We start from the raw sequence: 21,651 nt of genomic DNA on the forward strand, positions 1-21,651 counted from the left end.
TAGGGGACCCCCAGTCCCTCCAGTGCACCCCACTAAGCTCCAGCTCAGATCTAGATTAGGACCAGACTCTTCTCTCCTGGGCTCCACACCTAAACCTCCCACCACCTACTGGGCATCTCCACTCACATGCTCCACAGGCACCTGATGCCTTCCATTTCTTTGCTGAACTGGCTTCTCCTCCTCACTCCTTCCCCTCACAGAGAGCACCATCACCTGCCCAAAGACCTGAGCCAGGACATCTGGCTTCACCCGAGAGAAGGAAAGCTGTCACTCCCTCTCTGCATCCCACCTGGAGTCTTGCCACGATCACCTCCCTGTCCCCACCCAGCCCCTCCCCCCCACTCGTTCCCCAGAGTGATCTCTTTGACGCCACCAATCTGACCGTTTTGCTCCACCCAACTCCTCCTGAAGCGCTTTATGGCTTTTAAGGTCATTAACACTCATTACCCAGAGCCCTTCCATGGCCTCCCTCGGCCCCACACGCAGCTTTAGGGTAACCTTGCTCAGCTGCTTACAGTGTGTCAGAGCCCCACTGTTTCTCACTGCCTGCCTTCACTTCTGCCCCTAGCTCTGCCTACAGCAGACATCCCCATGCCAGCTTCCCCACCCCAGCACACACACAAGGTCTTCCTGCCTAAACTCCTTTTACCCCCGTGTCCCTTGCAGATATCACCTTCTCTGGGAAACCTGTTGAGCCTCCCCTGTCGGCTCTGATTATCCTCTCCCTGTTCCTACAGCCTCTGGGTGTCTCTTTCATGGCGCTCAACCTCACTCTTGGGTGACTTCCCTGTCTCTACCAGTAGTGTGTCTCAGGGGTGGGTGGAGACTTTTTCTTTGTATCTCCAGTATGTGAATAATGCTTGGCACATGTTGGGAACTCACATATTTAGGGAATTAATGACTAAATATGTGTATAATCAGTATTTACAGAATTAATGTACTGAGGCCAGCTGAATACAGGTGAATAGTCAGGGTTGGAAAGTACACAAATAACCTCTAAGAGGACAAGTGTGAAGCAAACCATTAAAAACATCCTGACACAGGGTGTCTGGGTGGCTCAGTCGGTTAAGCATCCAACTCTTGATTTTGGCTCAGGTCCTGGTCTCATGTTTCGTTAGTTTGAGCCCTGGATGGGGCTCTGCTGACAGCTCGGAGCCTGCCTGGGATTCTCTCTCCCTGTCCCTCCACCCCTCCTAGGCTCGTGTGTGTGCTCTCTCTCTCAAAAAATAAAATAAACTTTAAAAAAAATAAATAAATAAAAATGTGACTCACTTATTAAAAAAAAAAAAAGATATCCTGAGATCCACGTGCCCAGAGCACAGAGAGGAGAGGAAGAAGGAAAGCATTTCCAGGGAGGTGAGGAGAAAACCAGAGAGAAGACAGTGTTTGAGGGGTCATGGGAGAGCGGCTGTTCAGATTCAGGTACCACCCACCCCCACCCCTGCAAATTAAAAGCCAAGCAGAGGGGCATCTGGGTGGCTCAGTCAGTTGAGCATCCAACTTCAGCTCAGGCCATGATCTCACGGTCTGTGGGTTCAAGCCCCACATCAGGCTCTGTGCTGACAGCTCAGAGCCTGGAGCCTGCTTCAGATTCTGTGTCTTCCTCTCTCTCTGTGTCCCTCCCCCACTCGTGCTCTCTTTCTCCCAAAAATAAACTTTTTTTTTAAATTTTTTTAAAAATCCAAGCAGAGATAGAAAAAGACCACGAGACTCAAAAAGAATTGGTTCACTTTTGAAAGGAGTGTCCTTGGGAATGCAGGACAGAGCAGCCACCTGTGGATTGGAGAAACAGCATCTCTTCCGTCTGATCCACTGGCCTAATTCCAGGACACAGCTGTGGTCATCACAGCTCCATTCGCCCAAGTTTACACCACTGAAAACGCTTTTAGAATGCTCTGTAGCATCTACAGATTGCACGGCTCTAAAGGACAATGAACAGTGGGGAGACTGTAGACCTTGCTTCATCTAAAGATTGAGACCCGAGCACTCAGGGGGTCAGTGTGTAGTGTCCTTACGTCCTTACGATGTGATCTTTCTGGACCCTGCCATGGTGGTTACTGCCAAAAAGCCCCTGGATGATGGTCTCGAGGACTTGTAGCTGTGATTGCTGAGTTCACCACATGGTAAGGCCCCAGTCCTTCCTTGTGGTTCTCCTTGCCCCCCACACCATAGGCTTCCCACTTCTGCGTGCGTCCATGTGGGCCAGGGTGTTAGGTCCGCCGTGACTCCACTCAGATTCTCTCCTCTCCCCCTGCACCACAGAGGCGCTGGCCGTGTGGCTGGTGACAGCTCCTAGTCATTTTGGTACTTGCAGCTGCAGATCATTTTTCCATTCGGGGCCATCACATAACTTTTCACAAGTTTGTCTTTTATTCATTCATCCAATAGTAGGGTGAACTCTTGAAGGCCAGGAGCTGTGTGTTTTACGTATTTTTGTCTCTCTTGGTCCTACTGGAGCGTGTAGCCCCGAGGGACTAAAGGACACTCCTCTGACCCTTAAGAGGTCTGCAGCTCCACCAGGAGAGGGTAGATGACTCAGTCCCGGGTGCTGAGCTACTGCTGGAGTTGGTATGCAGCAAAGCGAGAGTCCTGACCTCCCTGTGTGGCTGAGGGAATCTTGAAGACACCCACTTTCAGGTAGGCGTTTCAGGCCCAGGGAACCTTGTGAGAAATCAGAGGGGCTCAAAACAGCTGGGGGAGCAAAAAGCAATTGCATTTGCATGAGCACAGGTTTCCCTAAGAGGCAGTGAAAGGTGAGGCTGGGGGGAACGCAGAGGCCGGGAGAGAGGGGGTCTTGGGCCACACGAAAAGTTATTTTTCCTTTTGTTCTAGAAGTAATGAGTCCGTGAAGCCTTTTAAGTAGGAGAGCAGGTTAGGGGTTTTTTTTGTTTTGTTTTTGTTTTTGTTTTTAATGTTTATTTTTGAGAGGGAGAGAGAGAGAGAGTGCGAGTAGGGCAGGGGCAGAGAGAGAGGAAGACACGGAATCCGAAGCAGGCTCCAGGCTCCAAGCTGTCAGCACAGAGCCCGACTCAGGACTCCAGCTCACAAACCGCGAGACCATGACCCGAGCCAAAGTCGGACGCTCAACTGAGCCACCCAGGCGCCCCTAGGTTTGTTTTTAAGGAGGATTATTTGGGCCAAAATCTGAGCGATCAGTGGAAAAGGTGATGCTGGAGGAAGAAGACCAGGGGGGAGGTGATGAGGACTCTGTGTTTTCAGGGTATTCATGGTGGCGAAACAGAGCAGCCTCACTGAATGCTAGTGAATGGCCACAGTCAAGCTTTACAGGGCCTCTGTGCGTTTACACCTCCAGGGAAGTCACTGAAATTCCTATAGTCGTGAGCATCTGAACAGGGTTGCTGCACGTGTCCCCATGGCTTTTGGGCTTATGTTCCCTCTCTGCAGTCATGAGAGAAGAAACCCACGTGCTCACAATAGAAGATCCTCGGAATATAAATGAAGGAGCAAGGAATTTGCAGTTAAGGGATCAGCCCTGGGTGACAGGAAGCTCTGTACACTACCTAATAGCGTTGTCATGAGAATAAAGTAATTTCTACAAAATTACTTCACATACCAGAAAGATCTATCAGATATTAGTTATTATGATCTTATTCATTGGACCTCTGCTTTCTGGCTCTCAGGAAGTTTGGAGAGAGAGTTCTGATTCAGCAGCTAAGCTGATAGTTCCAACTCTTAAAAACTTGGAACCTTGGGGCGCCTGGGTGGCTCAGTCGGTTAAATGTCCGACTTCGGCTCAGGTCATGATCTCATGGTCCGTGAGTTCGAGCCCCGCGTCAGGCTCTGTGCTGACAGCTCAGAGCCTGGAGCCCGTTTCAGATTCTGTGTCTCCCTCTCTCTGACCCTCCCCTGTTCATGCTCTGTCTCTCTCTGTCTCAAAAATAAATAAACGTTAAAAAAAAAAAAAAAAAAAACTTGGAACCTTTAGAACAAGAGTCAGTAGGCCATGGCCCCTGGGCCAAACCCAAAGCTAAGAATGGTTTTTGCATTTTCACTGGTTCTGTAAGTACCTGCATAGTGTCTTCAGTTTTGCCTCTGGGTCTTCAAAGCCTAAAACATTTACTGTCTGACCTGTCATTAAAAGCAAACAAACAAACAGACAAAAAACTTTGCCAGCCCACTGCTCTAGAAGATTACATAGCCAATAGCTTTCAAAGCAAAGTTTTACCAAGAAGTCTTCGTTCTGTCTGGATCTTGATCGTCTGTTATTTGTGTGACCACCATTTTCTCTCTTGGCTGATGATAATAATGCCATTATATGCCACAATGTAAACTTGGTGATTGAACTTTCCAGAAGGTACCTCTGTAAAATCTCCATTTCCCTTAGAAGCAGAGTTAAGGTGAGGAGGCCCTCTATGAATGCATCATGCTTGGTGGAAGCCAAGTGGGAGTTTTGTCAGCAACACAATGGAGTCAGTCAGTTGGCACTAATTTCTTCATTAGCTCTTCACTTCTTTTGGCTTCCAGTGTTTCCTGGATGATTAGCACCTCTGTTTTCAGTAACAAGCAGTCTGTTTGACCTGCAAGGAGAGAAGATGTTGGTGCCTACAGCAGCTCCCCATTATTCACTCATGCGTTTCAGTTATTTTCGTGGTGTTCAGTTAAACTGAACTAGATACGTTCTCTCACCCTCGCTTAGTTACCTTTTGTGGCTGTGAAAATTGTTTCTCTCGTTATCCACCCCAGCGACAGTTGTTAGGTAACATCTAGCATATGCGTTATTATGACTCATATCTGCCTTGTAAATCATGGTAGTTTCTATCATTAATCAAGTATTTTTAATTTAGTAAAATGTATTTAGTTTATTAAAAGTGCCCTCAAGTTCTCAATGTGTTTTTTAAGTTTTAATAGCTTTATGGAGGTCGACTTCACATACATTATGATTCATCTACTTAAAGTATACAATTCAGTGATTTTTAGTATATGCACAGAGTTGTACAACCATCACCACATTCAAGTTGAGACCATTTTTTTTTTACCCCAAAAAGAAACTGCCCAGTAGAAGTCACTTGCAATCTTCCCATATCCCTAGGCCTAGGCATATTTGGTAGTCTGTTCTCTATAGATTTGCCTATTCTGGGGGTGCCTGACTCGGTCAGTCAGTAGAACATGAGACTCTTGATCTCAGGGTCATGAGTTCAAGCCCCATGTTGGGGGCAGAGTTTACTTAATAAAAAAAAAAAAAAACTGCCTATTCTGGACAGTTCATACACTATCTGGTCCTTTGTGACCAGCTCATCCATATTGCAGTATGCATGCTTGATGTGTTTAAATAGCAGGACGCATCTAGTAGACCTTTATGCTGGCAGGTGCCATCTCATCGAATGAGTTTCTGTCATTGCCCCTTCATCTGGCTGGGTCTCTAAGCTTCTTACTCATCTCTTGGCCCCACCAGCACTACAGTTTCCATTAACACTTACTTTCCACAAAATATATTTAGTAGTCCAGCCAGGCTCTGGGGAGTGTCACAGTGACCAAGACAGCATGATCCTTCCTCTCCCTGAGCTGAGAGTAGAACAAAGACAATTATAATAAAATGTCATGAGCACTCTTATAGGAGAAGCACCTAGCCTCACCTGTGGGGTTAAATAGTTTCTGGAGGAGGAACATTCTGCATGGAGCCCTGAAAACTATATACCTGTACCTTCACATGTGTGTGAGAGTGTGTGTGTGTGTGTGTGTGTGTGTGTGTGTGTGTGTGTGTGTGTATGCAGCTGAGGGTGTATGCACCTTGAATCCAGAGGGAGCAAGTTCTCAGCCTAGATGAACCCAGGCCACTTTAAAGACAGCATGTGGCATACTTCTCAGCACTTTTCCTTTTTAGCTTTGCTCTTTCACTTTTTGGTGCAATTTGATTTAAAAACCATTCTTGTAAGGTTGCTGTGCTGCCTTGTCAACCAAGCAATCTAATCAGTTAGAGCTAGTTCTTTTATGACTTTTTTCTTTTATGAGTATGAAGTGTACAGCATCAGGTGTAGGATAAGTTACTAGGGCTTAGCTGATAAAAATCTGCAAATTAAATGAAAATTAGATGCAAGAACTCTATTTTCAAGTGAAATTAAAGCTAAGCTGTTGATGTCAATCTGTACCTCCTTGCAGAAACTGCTGTCATGGTTTTGGTGTTCTTCTAGCTGATCACACTGACCTTTTTGACAAAATTCAGAAGACAAAGATAGGATCAAGCCAAATTCTAATCCCTTTCCAAGACTGACTCATTAAGTGACCTCGAGAAAATCATTTCTATTTTCCATTCTGCCTTGTGTCTTCATGAGAAAGAAGAATGTGGGACAGTCTCATGATGACATACTCAGTATTTTGGAGAGAGAGAGAAGGTATCAGCAATCCTAGTCTTTTTTATAACTTTTTTCTTTTATCTCTTATCAATCACTTTTTCAGACCACAAATGAATTTAGAGATGAACCCTGAAGCAGACATAATGTTAAGCAGGGGCATATTAGAAAAATCATCCTCCTAATCATTTGACAAATTTTTCCTCCCCCAAGAAAGCCATCCCCTTGGGTTTTTGAAACCAGAAAATGATTCTAGTCAGGAAGGATCCTTGGGGTACCCAGAAGTTTCTCAGGAAAAATCCTTCTGATCATCTTGAAAGGGCTTAAATTTCATGGAACCCACTCCAGGTTCAGACCCAGCAGCCTGATTCTGCGGGTGACAGATGTGGTTTTGTGAATAAAGTAGCAGGAGCCCAGGAATTTCCAGAGTGGTGAGTAATGACTCTCATCTGAGATCATAACATAGATGAGTGATACTGAGATTTTTTTAAATCGTACTTTTTAAAATGATAGAGATTTATGCACGCATTTATGGAGGCTGGATTCCCAGGGTGGAAGGACGCTGGGCAACAGGCATAGTTGGTGGCTCAAAGCATGGGCTCTGGGCTGGGAGCGATTCTCTGCATGGGCTTTCCTCACTCGGAGACTGTCCACGCTGCAGTTCTGGTAGGTGTGGTTGCTCAAGGAGCTCACAGTTCATTCCAGGCCCTTGATCAGTACGGTGACACTCGAGAGTAGTACAGGAGAGTATAAAATGGAGGCCCTTGACCAGTGTCTGTCTGCCCAGGAATCCCTCCTGCAGCAGCTCTGGCAGGTGGCCAATGGGCTCACTTTGAGCGAGAACTGCTTGGCTTCAAGATATTCTTTAATATATTGATTAGGAAGAGGCAACTCATAATTAGTTTAAGGATCATTTAGTCCAGCTTCCCATTTTACAGATGAGGAAACTTAGACTCTATTATATTCTCTAAAATTGGCAACTTGACTGAGTTCTCTGGAAGTTGAGCAGAGAGAGAGAGAGAGAGAACAGTAAGGACTTGGATTGCCAACAAAGAGGCCAGTTACAGACACAAAACAAGGGCTGGGCACTGTACAGACTGCTGGGGGAGGATAGAGGGACCAGGGGAGGGCGTTTCAGGGACAGACACACTTTGAGTAGACATTGTCTCAAAGAACACTGAGTGGAGGGAACATGCAGGAGAGAGTAGGAAATAATTTAGGATGGGTCTGGTTTTGGAGGACCTTCAAACGGACAGAATAGTTGAGATATGATACAGTAAGATTTTCAGTTGAAGCAGTGGCATTGTGAAAATAAGGAAGTTTCACCTGGTGTACCAATTGGAGGGGAGCAGCATTGATGACAGTGATGTCACTCACCTGCCCGGGTGCATATTGGATGGGTCGAAGTTGGTGACAGTGATGTCACTCACCTGCCAGGCTGTGTGTTTTGGATGGGGTAGCAGTTGGTGACAGTGATGTCATTTACCTGCCCGGCTGCACATATTGGACGGGGTCAAAGTTGGTGACAGTGATGTCACTCACCTGCCCAGCTGTGCGTTTTGGACGGGGTCGAAGTTGGTGACAGTGATGTCACTCACCTGCCCAGCTGTGCGTTTTGGACGGGGTCAAAGTTGGTGACAGTGATGTCACTCACCTGCCCAGCTGTGCGTTTTGGACGGGGTCGAAGTTGGTGACAGTGATGTCACTCACCTGCCCAGCTGTGCATTTTGGACGGGGTCGAAGTTGGTGACAATGATGTCACTCACCTGCCAGGTCATGTGTTTTGGATGGGGTCAAAGTTGGTGACAGTGATGTCACCCACCTGCCCAGCTGTGTGTTTTGGATGGGGTCAAAGTTGGTGACAGTGATGTCATCCAAGAGGCTGTTGGCTTAATCTCAGTGGAACAACAAGGATTTAAAAGTGGCAGATCCCCTCTGAAGGAAAATTCAGCATACTTGAGAACTGGCTGGATTTTCTGTACAAAGAAGAGAGTTGGGTCCAAGAGTCACCAGGCTTTCAGGATGCGACGCTAACATTAGGAGGGACAGTTGCCGCCCGCCCTGGCTCACAGCTCGTTGAAGGACAGGCAGGGGAGCGAGAGGTGATCACTGAAGACATGAAAATGGATGTCTTCTCTGTGGAGGTAAATGTAGAAAGAGGGGAAATCTTGAGTAACACCCAATCTCACTTTTAATAATGAGTTTCACCTCTTCTATCAAAATACTTACGGTAACAAGCACCAGCACTAATTTTAATTTTGACTTTTACTTAATTTTTGTTGAGAGCTTAAGTGAAGGATTAAAAATAATGACCAGAACTTCTGCAGACAAAGAAGGGGGAAAACAAGAGCTAGAATGCAGAGGTGAGTAATTTCCATACCGAAAGATGCTTTTAGTCCTGTGTTCAAGGAAGCCTCACTGAAGTCCTTGCCCTGTGCGGCCCTTACCGTAACTTGTGCTTGGTGCTCTCAAGCATGTAAATAAAACTAAGAGAAAACTCGTACAACGAGAGCTAGATGTCCTCTTCCTGCGCCAGATGTGCCCGGGGTGTGAGGGGGAACGTGTTGTCTCCCTCATACCGCCCTCACCACTGCCTCCTCCTCCCAGCCCAGGTGGAGCGTTCTCATGCTCTGCCAAAATCAGAACCCCCACCCCGCAGAAAGCTGGGGACAGCTCTGATCCTGGCTTTCCCTGGAGGAAAAGGTGTCCATCCGAAGAGAGGGGTCGGCACACCAGCCTTCGGAAATGACGCCGGGCTGAGCACTCCCAGGCCACACCGGACCCTTGCCGTGGAGGGCAGGCAGCAGGGCGGACGGCCGAGCCGAATTCGGATTCTGCTGTTCTGCTTCCCAAGTCCTCCCCCTGCCCCAATCGGGAGCCTTGCTTTGTGGCAGCAGAGGGAGAATACGTCTCTTGAGTTTGCAGCTAAAGTTGAAACTAACTGTTGTTAAAACTGTACCCGTGTCTCAGGACAAGTAAGAGTGGCTGGGGTGGGAGCCCGGGGCCTCCTGAGAGAAATATCACTGTGTGGAACACACGAGACCTGGGGCGCATGTCTGGTGGCTCCGCGGCTCGTGCCCCAGGGACGTTGCTCCTTGCAGCCCTTCCTGATGGCAGCCCCTCCCCTCACTGGGGAAGTGCCCTTCCCCTCACTGACACCCAGGCCGACACCCCTGGGCCTGCCACCCCCCCCCCCCCGACCCGAGAACGTGGCGGGCAGTGAGGCCGGGGCAAGAACAGAAGGGGAGATGGGCAGAAAGGAGCGTACCTCAGGAACTTCTGCCTTCCGAGCCAGAGGCTCTGGAAACTGAGCAGAACGATGTGTTTTGTCTCCTGATCTTACTAGTGTGGAAAGTGCTCTCTGTTTTGCTGAGAAGAGTGGTATGAAATGAAGTATCTGAGCCCCCAAAACTGGTCAATAGCATAAACCACAAAGAAAAAGGAAAACCAAGAGCTGTGAAACTAGCCTGGGATTTTGTGCAAGTTTTCATCAAGTGTCTCTCCCTCCAGCTTGTTATTTTTCCCAACACCTGCTAAGACTGCTTGCTGCTGGACAGCATGGGAAGACACTAACACACTGTGGGCAGACGCAGGGGGGTGACACCGTAACACAATGTGGACAGGCTCAGGGGTGTAGCACTTCGGTTAAGCATCCACCTTCAGCTCAGGGCTCATGAGTTCAAGCGCCACATCGGGCTCTGTGCTGACAGCTCAGAGTCCGGAGCCTGCTTTGAATTCTCTGTCTCGCTCTGTCTCTGCCCTTCCCCCGCTCACTCTCTGTCTCTGTCTCTCTCAAAAATATTTTTTTAAAAAAAGGCCAAAGTAACATGTAACAGAATTGAATGCAGGAGCCAATACGAGATTCCAACTATCTTCTGTTAGGTCCGACCTTTAAAAGATTCGCAGCAAAAGAAAACAGTGGCTTTCTTTTTGTGAATTGATTTCTTTTTTCATGTCCCTAAAGAATGTATCAGCCCTCATAGAAAACAGGTTTTGGAACACATTGTTATTTTTTATAAAAATACATTATCTTAGCAAGTGATAAGTTTGTGATTGTTATTAATGAGTTAGTAAATATTTTAAGACTGATGAAAAGGCAACGGGGAACCATTGAAGGGTTTTTAAGTAGAAGAGTGACATGATGAGATTTGTATCTTAGGAAACTACTGTTGATGCAAGTGTGAAATAAGGCAGCGAAAGTGGGGTGGAGAGAAATGAATGGAGTCAAAGACACTGAGGAGTTACAGTTGACAGAGCCTAGTGGTCTGCCTTCTGCAAGTGGGTGGGGGTGGGTATTGACGTCATTCCCCAGGATTGGGGACACAGGCAGAGGGGTGGGATTGAAGGTGAGTGTTATTTGGGACATGTGTCATTTAAAAGTTTTTTTTAATGTTTATTTTAATTTGAGAGAGAGAGGGTATGAGCGGGGGAGGGGCGGAGAGAGAGAGATACAGAATCCGAAGCAGGCTCCGGGCTCTGAGCTGTCAGCACAGAGACCGATGTGGGGCTCGAGCCCACGAACCGTGAGGTCATGACCTGAGCTGAAGTCAGAGGCTTACCCGGCTGAACCACCCGGGCGTCCCAAGGGACGTGTCATTTTAGATGTCTCTGAAACATCTGAGTGGAAGTGTCCAGGCAACAGTTGGGTATGTGGCTGTGGGGTACACTAAAGCCCTAGGAATGCACAAGCACCTAGGGACAGAACGTGGAAAGAGAAGTAATCCTAAACAGAACCTTAAGGGACACTTGTATTTAAAGGATATAAGCAGGAGAAGATGGCTCGGAGAGAAGAGAGAAGGCCTGACTAGAGAGCTAGAAAGCCCAAGAAAGTGGGGTGCCACAGGAGCCGAGGAGGGAATGGCTGTAGGGTTCAGTCCCTCTGGGGTTTCCGGCAGGAAGCAGAAGTGGCTCCGTTGGGTCAAGCAAAGGGTGTAACTGGTACCCTGCAAGAAAAAGGAAAAAACTGGGGCGCCTGGGTGGCGCAGTCGGTTAAGCGTCCGACTTCAGCCAGGTCACGATCTCGCAGTCTGTGAGTTCGAGCCCCGCGTCAGGCTCTGGGCTGATGGCTCAGAGCCTGGAGCCTGTTTCCGATTCTGTGTCTCCCTCTCTCTCTGCCCCTCCCCCGTTCATGCTGTGTCTCTCTCTGTCCCAAAAATAAATAAACGTTGAAAAATTTAGAAAAAAAAAAAAAAGAAAAAGGAAAAAACTAATGGATAGAAGACCAGACTGAGCTTCTAAAAAGCAGGGTGTTGTCTTCTCTCTCTGGCCTCTTTGCCTAAGGTACTAGCAGGTACGTTAGCAGACACTAGTCAGTTCTGTTGATTTTACCTTCACTGGTGCTACTAAAACAGACTGGTCTTTTCTGTCCTTGAACCTCACGGTAGGTCATCCCCGTTGTAAATTGCTCACATTAAATGAATAGGTGTTTCCTGAGCATCTGTGGTAGAACTTCCCAGCCACTGGGTTATGGTCACAGATGGGCTGAGATATTGATCCCCTCCGCCCACAGGGCAGCTGGTGGCAAGCAGCTTTGGCTGTCTGTCCTGTGTGTCATGCAGATCGATCTCTGTGTGCCATGGAAAGTCTCGGTCTGTAACAGGGTTAGTAATTCCTTGTATGGGTGCCGCCTCACCTGTCTGCCTGAGGCAGACGTCACCTCACAGTGTCATCACTCTCTCTGCTGAACCCACACCCTCCCTCTGAATCTTCCTGACACCGGTCCCCAGGCAGCTACAGACAGCACAGTAGAGAGAGGTGGTCCTGCTGCCTGTTTTACTCTTCAAAATCTGGCACACCAGTAAAGCCTTTCAGATCACCAAAGGATGCATTTTTTTTTCCCAGTGACCAACCTTTTTTTATTTTTCTTTTCTGAGAGAGAAGGTATGCCCTCACACATAGTGGGGGAAGGGCAGAAGGAAAGAGGGAGCCCTACGTGGGGCTCCATCTCACGACTGTGAGATCGTGACCCGAGCCGAAATCACAAATGAGACACTTAACCAACTGAGCCACCAAGGCGCCCCATCCAGTGACCAGCCTTTTTAAAATAAGATGATGATGCTTCTGGAAAGAATTTTAATTGTTCTAAACCATCACACTGACAGTGTCCACTCTGTAATTGGTCTTCATTTTGCTCTTTGACAAAACACCTCCTTGGCTGGAGAATTGAGTTTAGGCTGCACTGAGCCTAGAGCTGTGCCAGCCACCTAGGAAGGTCGTAGGGAGTTCCATTCTTACCCCATTGCAACCCTGTAGGATCCCACAGTCGAGTTGGGAAGACCAGAAGTAACACTGTAAGACATAATGCAAATATTAGATGGTAGTAATAGCCAATATATAATAAACTTTTAGAAGTTCTCAGACTGTGTTTTAAATGCTTTACTTGTATTAACTCATTTATTTTTTATAATATCATTATGAGATAAGTGCAGGTATTATTTCCATCTTACAGATGTGAAAACTGAGGCTCAGAGAAATTTTGTTTTAAACTAAGGCCTAAGGTAAGTGGCAGAGCTGGGATTTAAACCCAGGTAATTTGGCTTTAGAGACCACTCTCAGTCACTCAGCTTCCTCTGCCTTTTTGCTCCTCTGTCATGACTCCTTAGCACCGCTTTGCCCCTTGAAGTAGGTGTAAACCTATGCTCAGCACCCTGTTTTTGAACAGGTTGACAGTGGTTCTCCTCTCCATTGTTGAGATCATCCTCATCCTTTAAAATTCAACTGAGCCCCCATCCTCTTTGAAGTTTGACCCCCGTGCTTCACCCTGCACCTTCCGAGCCCTTTAGCTGATGCCACCAGCTTCCTTCTTAATTATATACCACCTTGCCTCCTGATTTTTCCCATTTCTGCATGTCTTGCCCTCCCCTGAGGAGGGCATGGGCCCCACATGCACCTGGCTCGTGCCTTCCCTTGGGAGCTGCCCACAGAAAGCCACTAGTGTGCTCCTCCAACCCAGCTTCTCAGTGTAGACGCTTCTCAGTATACACACCACCTGATCATCCCATCCTGAAACCTGCCAAAGCCTTTAGAGGTGCGGTTCTATTCCATGTGATGTCCACTTAATAAAACGTTACAAACTTTACTGTTCTCGACTGGAAAGTTAGTCTTTTTTTTTTTTTACAAGAAATTTTATTTTATTTGAAAATCTCCTTACCAACTAATAACAGATATTTCATAAAACGGTTGTTCAAAATGCAAGCTGTTTCCTTTTTCCTCTTTTAAATATGTGGTTATTGCTTTTGAAGAAGACAAAGTGAAGGAAATGTTTCCTGTTTGTAGAAGCTCATAGTTAACCTGCATCGAGAGCAGATTAGTGTCAAAACATCCTAGAGCCTAGAGCTCCTGTAACTTTCTGCTTTTTAAGCACTTTTTCACCATCACAGGAGCAGAGGGATTAGGGTTCAGTTTTGCCTTGCTGCTCTTCCATTGTCACTCCCTTTGAAGAAATAAAACGTTGCAGTTTCAACCAAAGGTTCATTGCCCTTCCCGCTGTCCTGCAGCCGGCAGGTGGTGTCTAAGGCCTGTGCCTGCTTGTGTCTATAGCACGTTTTTGTGGTAGACTACCTCAACCTAGACACTATGGGCATTTTGGTCCAGACCATTCTTTGTGGTGGAGTCTGTCCTGAGCATTATAGGACGTCCCTGCAGCATCCCTGCTCGCTACACACAGCAGCACTACCATCTTGTCCCCCGCCTCCCAGCCCCTACCAGAAATGCCCCTAAGACATTTCCACATACTGCCTGGGGAGCAAAATCACCACTGGTATATATCCACAAAATAGTTTAAATAGTATACTGTTCTGGGGTGCCTGGGTGGCTCAGTCGGTTGAGCGTCCGACTTCGGCTCAGGTCATGATCTCGCGGTCTGTGAGTTCCAGCGCCGCGTGGGGCTCTGTGCTGACCGCTCAGAGCCTGAGCCTGTTTCAGATTCTGTGTCTCCCTCTCTCTCTGACCCTCCCCCATTCATGCTCTGTCTCTCTCTGTCTCAGAAATAAATAAACATACAATTTTTTTTAAATGTGAATATAAGTGGATCTACACAGCTCAAATCCATGTTCAAGGCTTAGCTGTACATTATTCATTTCTCTCTTGAGTCATTTATTTTTTTCTCATTGATTCTTTATATATCCTGGTTATTGGTTGTTATAGATATAGATACACACATCTGTGTCTACACACACACACACACACACACACACACACACACACACACATATACACACACACACATCCACATCTTCTTTATCTTTTCATCTATCAGTGGACACTGGGCTGCTTCCATAATTTAGCTATTATAAATAATGCTGCTATAAACATAGAAGTTCATGTATCCCTTTGAGTTAGTGATTTTGTATTTTTTGGGTAAATACCCAGTAGTGCAATTACTGGATCGTAAAGTAGTTCTATTTTTAACTTTGAGGAACCTCCATACTATTTTGCACAGTGGTTGTACCAATTTGTAGTACACGAGGGTTCCTTTTTCTCCACATCCTTACCAACACTTGTTTCTTGTGTTTTTGATTTCAGCCATTCTGACAGGTGTGAGGTGATATCTCACTGTAGTTTTGATTTGCATATCCCTGGTGATGAGTAATGCTGAACATCTTTTCATGTGTCTATTGATCATCTGTATGTTTTCCTTGGAGAAGTTTCTCTTCATGCCTTGTGCCCATTTTTTAATTGTCTTTTGGGTGTTGGGTTGTATTAGTTCTTAATACTACCCCTTTATTGGATATGTCATTTGTAAATATTTTCTCCCATTCAGTTGGTTGCCTTTTAGTTTTGTTGATTGTTTTCTTCGTTGTGCAGAAGGTTGTTTTTGATATAGTCCCAACAGTTTATTTTTGCTTTTATTTCCCTTGCCTCAGGAGACATACCTAGAAAAATGTTGCTGCAGCCAGTGTCAGAGAAATTACTGCCTATGTTCTCTTCTAGGATTTTTATGATTTCAAGTCTCACATTCAGGTCTTTAATCCATTTTGAGTTTATTTTTGTGTATGGAGTAAGAAAATGGTCCAGTTTCATTCTTTTGCATGTAGCTGAACGATTTTCCCAGCACCATTTGTTGAAGAGACTGCCTTTTTCCCATCATATATTCTTAACTCCTTTTCCAAAGATTAATTGACTGTATAACTCTGGGTTCATTTCTGGGCTTTCTGTTCTGTTCCGTTGATCTATGTGTCCATTTTTGTGCTGGTACTATACTGTTTTGATTACTACAGCTTTGTAATAGCACTTGAAGTATGAAATTGTGATGCCTCCAGTTTTGTTCGGTTTTGTTTTGTTTTGTTTTGTTTTTCAAGATTGCTTTGACTATTTGGGGTCTTTCATGGTTCCATACAAATTTTAGGATTGTTTGGTCTAGTTCTGTGAAAAATGCCATTGGTAGTTTGATAGGGATTGCATTAAATATGTAGATTGCTATGGGTAGTATAGACATGTTAACAATATTTGTTCTTCCAATCTATGAGCATAGAATGCCTTTCCATTTATTGGTATAATCTAAATCTTTAAGTTTATTTTTTCAATAAACTTATTTTTGTATATGGTATGAAGTAAAGTCTAATTTTATCTTTTTCCATGTAGCCATGTGTCCCATTGCTGTTTATTAAATGATGTGTCCTCTTCCTGCTGACTTGTAATGTCTCCTTTATCATAGACCAAGTGCCAGTGCTTTTGATTCCTAGACACTAAGGATCTAATCCTTCTATTTATTTTACACACTGAGCCTTGCTTATGATGGGTTTTTTCCTCGTGGGTTTTGAATTTGGAATTCTAGGTATTTCCCAACTGGAGTTTTAGCTATAAATCCCATGTAATCCCAGGGTAAGAGAGTGGCCCTCTAGAGTAATTTTACATTTGCTTTTGCTTGGCTCCTTAGATATATCCCAACTCTATCCCGGAACCAATTCTTGTGTCAGGTTTTGATGGGTTTTTAAAACACATTTTTCATGTAACTTCAACCTCAGATTTCTCATTTCTTATTTCTTAATTCTCAGGCAGGCCAAGATTACTGCCCTCTCCCTCAGAGAGACTACCTTTCGGGTTTGTTTTTTCTCATCTTCTCTTTCACTGAGGGTGTTGTTGCCATTTGAGGGTTGTGCCTCTACCTAGGTAATAAGCTCAGAGTCACTACCTCTTTCATACTCGAGGTCTCAGCACCTGAACCCAAATAGATGATGAAACCCAAGTGGTTCTAGGTTAGCAGGATGTGCTCGCCCATGCAGCCCCACCCCTGGCAGCTTGCTTGCTTACTGTTCTGGTTTGCCAGCACTTGTTTTGGGGATGTTGGGGCCTCCATTTGTTCCTTCTGTGTTCAGCTATGCATGTGAAATATTCTTTTATTTTGTCTAGCATTTTTAGATGTTCATAGTGGGAAAATTTTCATGTTGTCTTAGTCTGTAATTTTTCCTAAATCTGGAAATAGAGAAGATACAAATTGATAAAATATTGGCAGATAGCTAAAAACATGGGTTTTTATTTTATTTTATTTTATTTTATTTTATTTTATTTTATTTTATTTTACTATAACGGTGTGATGCTGTAGGGTTTGGACGGCTTGCATTCAGCAGACCAGTCTTTTATTTCCCAGTCTCTACATGTGACCTCATGGTAAGAAAAGGCACTTGCAAGCATTAATAAGATGGTTCTCTTCTGTGTCTGATGATTGCGTATTGGTCTCTTTTTAGGGAGGAATGATCAATTGGAATCGTCTTTTCCCTCCTTTACGTCAGCGACGAAATGTAAACTATCAGGACGATCGGCGGTCTGAACAACAAGCATCTCCTCCTCTAGAGGTTTCTGAGGAACAGGTAATCAGTAACACTGGTACTTACCCTAAACCTGTGTTTCAAATTTAAAAAGAGTTTAGGTGAACAAGACTTGAAAGAAATCAAGCATATGAATGCAAAGATTTTGAGAACAGTTAAACCACTGCTAACAGTGATGACACTTGGGCCTTTATTAGCTACTGAGGGTCTTGTAAGTTTGAGGAAGGCATAATTTGAAAAAAAAAATGCATTGTGATCACTTATTTTGAAATCTATAATACTTTATATATATAAGAAACTACTGAGGTTTGTTCTCCGTAAGGGGTAGGAGACAACAGGACTGGAGGACAGGAGGGGTGGTGCTTCTCTGAGAGAACCTTTTGTATGGTTTTGACTTAGGAATCAGGTTAATGTTTCACAATGTTTCACAGAAAGCAATTCAACAATAGGGAGTGCTGTAAAACTAAAAAGAAACAAATAAAAGATCCAACTGTATTTTAAATGAATAACATAGGAGAGAGGGAAAAATTAATTTTGTAACTTTTGAACATAACATGGCCCTCATTCTAAAGAAAAAAAAAGGATTGCAAAGAAATCTTAAGCTCTTCTTAGGTTTATTTTCACAGGAGTATGAGTATAGCAATTCTGAAATTATGTTGGTTGTATTATAGATTTAAGCAGATGAGGAAATAGGTTGATCTTACTGTAGAAGAAGGATAATACAAATACAGAAAAGGGAGAGCAAGGAAGAACCCTGTAGGGTAGGATTGGAATTAGAGGTATCAGCATAAACTCGTGATTTAGTAAGAGTGTGTGTGTGTGTGTGTGTGTGTGTGTACATGTGTTTTAGCTCTGTCAACCTAAAGGAATCAGTGGCATCCCAGTAACACTGACCACACCTGCTGCCCAGATCTCATCTCCAAATATGTTGGCCCACTGACAGAAACAAGCTTCTTGAGAGAAATGGTGGGTCCCAGGCCCAGGGTTGGGAAGGAACAAGATGACCCTGGACCACCATGCAAGGAATTAAGGAAGTACTCTCATAACTAAGGGTTCAGGTCCCAAGGACACCAGAGCCAGCTTGAGGGTGTCCCAGTGACCAAATTTGGGACATCAGATTTGGGCATCAAAGTAAGTAAGGACAGTACTTAATATAATCCACTGGGCAGGGGAGTAATCCATGAGCTCATACTGATGTTAGGAGATAAATTTTTATATAGGTATATGCATCCACAGGGAAAAGGAATGTAAAGAAGTAAGTAGAGAGGATTGTGGATGGTATTAGAAAATCATAATTTTGCAACTATCAGAGTAAAAATCAACTCGGGGACAAATCATCAATATCTGAAGAACAGGCTATTTATATAATCTCCAGGTATCTCCCCAAAAGTTGCTTATTAATTACAAAAGGAAAATAGTTAACTATTTAGTGGAGAAACTGGGCACCAGCTTAACCACATCATCAGAATCAGTATACTGATAATGGAACAGAGAGGCTGCTGGCATGTCCTGGAAGGACACATCACTTATGTCTTACAATAAAAAATCCGTAACTTTGATCATAAAGAGAAAGCAGATAAACCAGTTTGAGGGACATTCTATAAAATATCCGACCCATATTCTTCAACAATACTCATGCCGCAAGCTGTTCCAGATTAAAGGGGACAAAGAGGCGTATTAACGAAATGTCAGATGTGATCCAGAAATGCAGTCCATTCTGTCCTGAAATGCAGTGCAAACATTTTTGGTGAACAAACATTTTAGAGCCAGTTGATGAAATTGGACTGTGGATTAGATCATAGTTTTATATTAATGTTCAGTGTCTGCGATTTGGTATCTATATGGACTGTGATTAGGAAAGAGAATATTCTTCTTCTGGAAAAATACACACTTGAAGTACTTAGAGGTAAAGGGACATGGTATGTGCAACTTAATCTCAAATGTTTCAGGAAGAATAAGTGAGAGAGCATATAGACTGAGGGAGAGAGAGAGGGAACGCAGCTGTGGCAAAGTAACAGCGAATCTGGATGAAAACTAATTGGTTCTAGGTACTGTTCTTGAAACTTTTCTAGAAGTGTGAGATTATTTCAAACTAGAAAGTTAAAAAAAAAATCTGTGAAAGAAGTTTAGAGCATTGTAGTAACAACACTTTTAAATTTCCTTCTACATACATTGTTGTCTACTCATCAAATAAATCAGGTGCAGCATTTCATAGCTGGTCACACCGTCCAGGCCATCACCACCCCTGTCCCCAGAGGACATAAAGGTCAGTTGGACCCAGGGCACCCAGTCTGTGTGGCAAAGCTGTATCCTGACTTTTTCTGGAATTCATGAGGGGCCTCTGGTCAGAGCTCCCACGGCCACCCTGGATTAGGCCACTGTAAACGCCTTGGAAAGAACCCAGTTGAATGTGCCTGATGAATTGATCCGGCTTGCCCCCCTCACAACTTCTCACTCAGACTGATCATTTTCATGGCTCCTCAGGACTGTAAGAGGTGCAGGAAGGAGCCAGTTTTCTTCCACGTCCATTAGAGAATTTTTTTTTTAAGTTTATTTATTTATTTTGAGAGAGACAGAGACAGCATGAGTAGGGGAGGGACAGAGAGAGGAGACAGAGAATCCCCACAGAGCCTGATGTGGGGCTTCAACTCATGAAACCGTGAGATCATGACCTGAGAGGAAACCAAGAGTCGGACACTTAACTGACTGAACCACCTTGGTGCCCTTAGAGAATTTCTAGAAAAATGTTATCCCCGTAGCTATGAAAATAAAGCCCAGTAACTCATTTTGTAAGATATTTATGATAACAGATTCAAAAATAAGCTAATGCTCTCAAGTTCAGGTAAAAAGAAAGAGTTCTGGTATATTACTGTTTACTTACTTGTGCTAGAACCACAAGTCACATTCCTCACAGACCGTTAAGGATATGAGGTATTTAAGGTGAGATAGCTCTTTGTGTTGGCACTTTCAAAAAAAAAAAAAAGTGTCAAAAATAACAATAAGGAGAATGTGTGTAATTGAAGTCTTCAGGGTTTTTTAATGAATCATTTTCCTTGATCCTCCCAGAATGACAGCAGGTTAACATGTTGTCATTATCAGTTTAAACAGCATTAACTTCTTCCTTGCTCTGGTATGAAAAGATGTAAATATGTGAGAGGCTGTTTTTAACATATGCTTCCTTATTCATCATTAATTTTCTAAACCTTGTTTCTTGTGTTTACTAATTTTCCTGAAAATGGTCATTACAGACTGTCATTGCCTTAAAACCCAGGTTCTTCCCTGGCATTGTTTATTATGTAGACCCTTGGCAATATTTGCGATAGGTGCTAGCCAAGCTGTAAAAGAGGGGAAAAAATGTTCTTGCCCTCAGGACATTGACAACAATGTTTAGAAATGTATAGTTAATATATAATCTCTTGGTTAGTTTGTTGAGGCTAGACACTATGTAAAATAGTATCTATTAGTAACGTAGTAAGATAGCTTGGACGAACAAAACCTCTCAATGCTTAATTCTTCAATTAAATGTGCTGTATCTTTTAAATATCAGAGTCATGCAATTTTAATGCATTAGGGAACTTAATAATTTTCTAAGTCAAGAACAATGAAAACTATTGTTTTCTGTTTTTCTGATGTAAAAAAAAATACTTAAAGGAATTTTAGTGAGAGTTCTTTCAGTTCGGAAAACAAAGAATATTCTAAGAATGAATGTGCATCTCTTATTACATCTCATAATAGTCTAACATACAGCCATAGAAAAATTTTGCCACTTTTTCTACTTCTGCTGTGGGTAAGTTCCTGAATTTTTGGGTCTTCACAGTCTACTGTTTTTCAACAAGTGGACTCAACACCTTTGCCAGTTTAGTGCCCCTTGAAGATGCCGTCCCCAGCCACCCCCCGTTTTAAAAAAATTTTTTAATGTTTATTTATTTCTGAGAGAGCAAGTGAGGGAGGGGCTGAGAGAAGGAGACAGAGGATCCGAAGCAGGCTCTGTGCTGACAGCAGAGAGCCCGATGTGGGTCTCGAATTCATAAACCATGAGATCATGGCCTGAGCTGAAGTCAGATGCTTAACCGACTGAACCACCCAGGTGCCCCCAGCCCCAGCCCCTTTTAAGAATCTGTCAAAACCAAGTGCCACCCTATAAAAACTCTTTTTAATAATAAAATGTGCTCAAATGTCTAATATCTTAAAAAGAAATAGATACGTTATTCCATTTCTCTTTCTTCTTTTCTTTTTAAACAGGGATTTTCATATTACACCTGTAGTCAAAAATAACAATGAACTTCGGTCATTAGCCTCCTACTTTTTTTTTTAATCAAAGGAGGAGAAAACTTACCAAATTTGTCTTTCTTGAACCCTTCTACGCTTAGAAAATGACCCTTAAGTTTATCCTTAATGGAATACATAGGTAAAAACGGGCAAGGAAATTAAGCAGGACTAAACCAAGCTAGGGCTCGACAGAGGGAAGATAAATGGACTGGTACAGATTCCAGCTTCCTGCCTTCCCATCACACTTCTTTACCTCCTAATCAGCCAAGAATTACCAGCTGTCTGCTCTGCATCAGGCTGGCCACTGG

At 44.0% G+C, this 21,651-nt stretch overlaps 1 protein-coding gene across 11 annotated transcripts in view; it reads left to right on the plus strand.

Annotated features, from left to right (window-relative positions):
- Positions 1-21,651, plus strand: part of UBAC2 (UBA domain containing 2) — a 200,937-nt gene that overhangs the window by 153,628 nt on the left and 25,658 nt on the right. For 10 of the 11 annotated variants that reach the window (XM_019828928.3, XM_045055355.1, XM_045055337.1 and 7 more), the window contains one exon: positions 16,994-17,116. In XM_019828928.3, coding sequence (XP_019684487.1) covers positions 16,994-17,116 — 123 coding nt within the window. Of the gene's footprint in view, positions 1-16,993; positions 17,117-19,273; positions 20,078-21,651 lie in introns of those variants that run through there. The other variant, XM_045055319.1, reaches the window with a different exon arrangement.

This window comes from Felis catus, chromosome A1 (assembly GCF_018350175.1).
Source record: "Felis catus isolate Fca126 chromosome A1, F.catus_Fca126_mat1.0, whole genome shotgun sequence".
NCBI lineage: Eukaryota > Metazoa > Chordata > Mammalia > Carnivora > Felidae > Felis > Felis catus.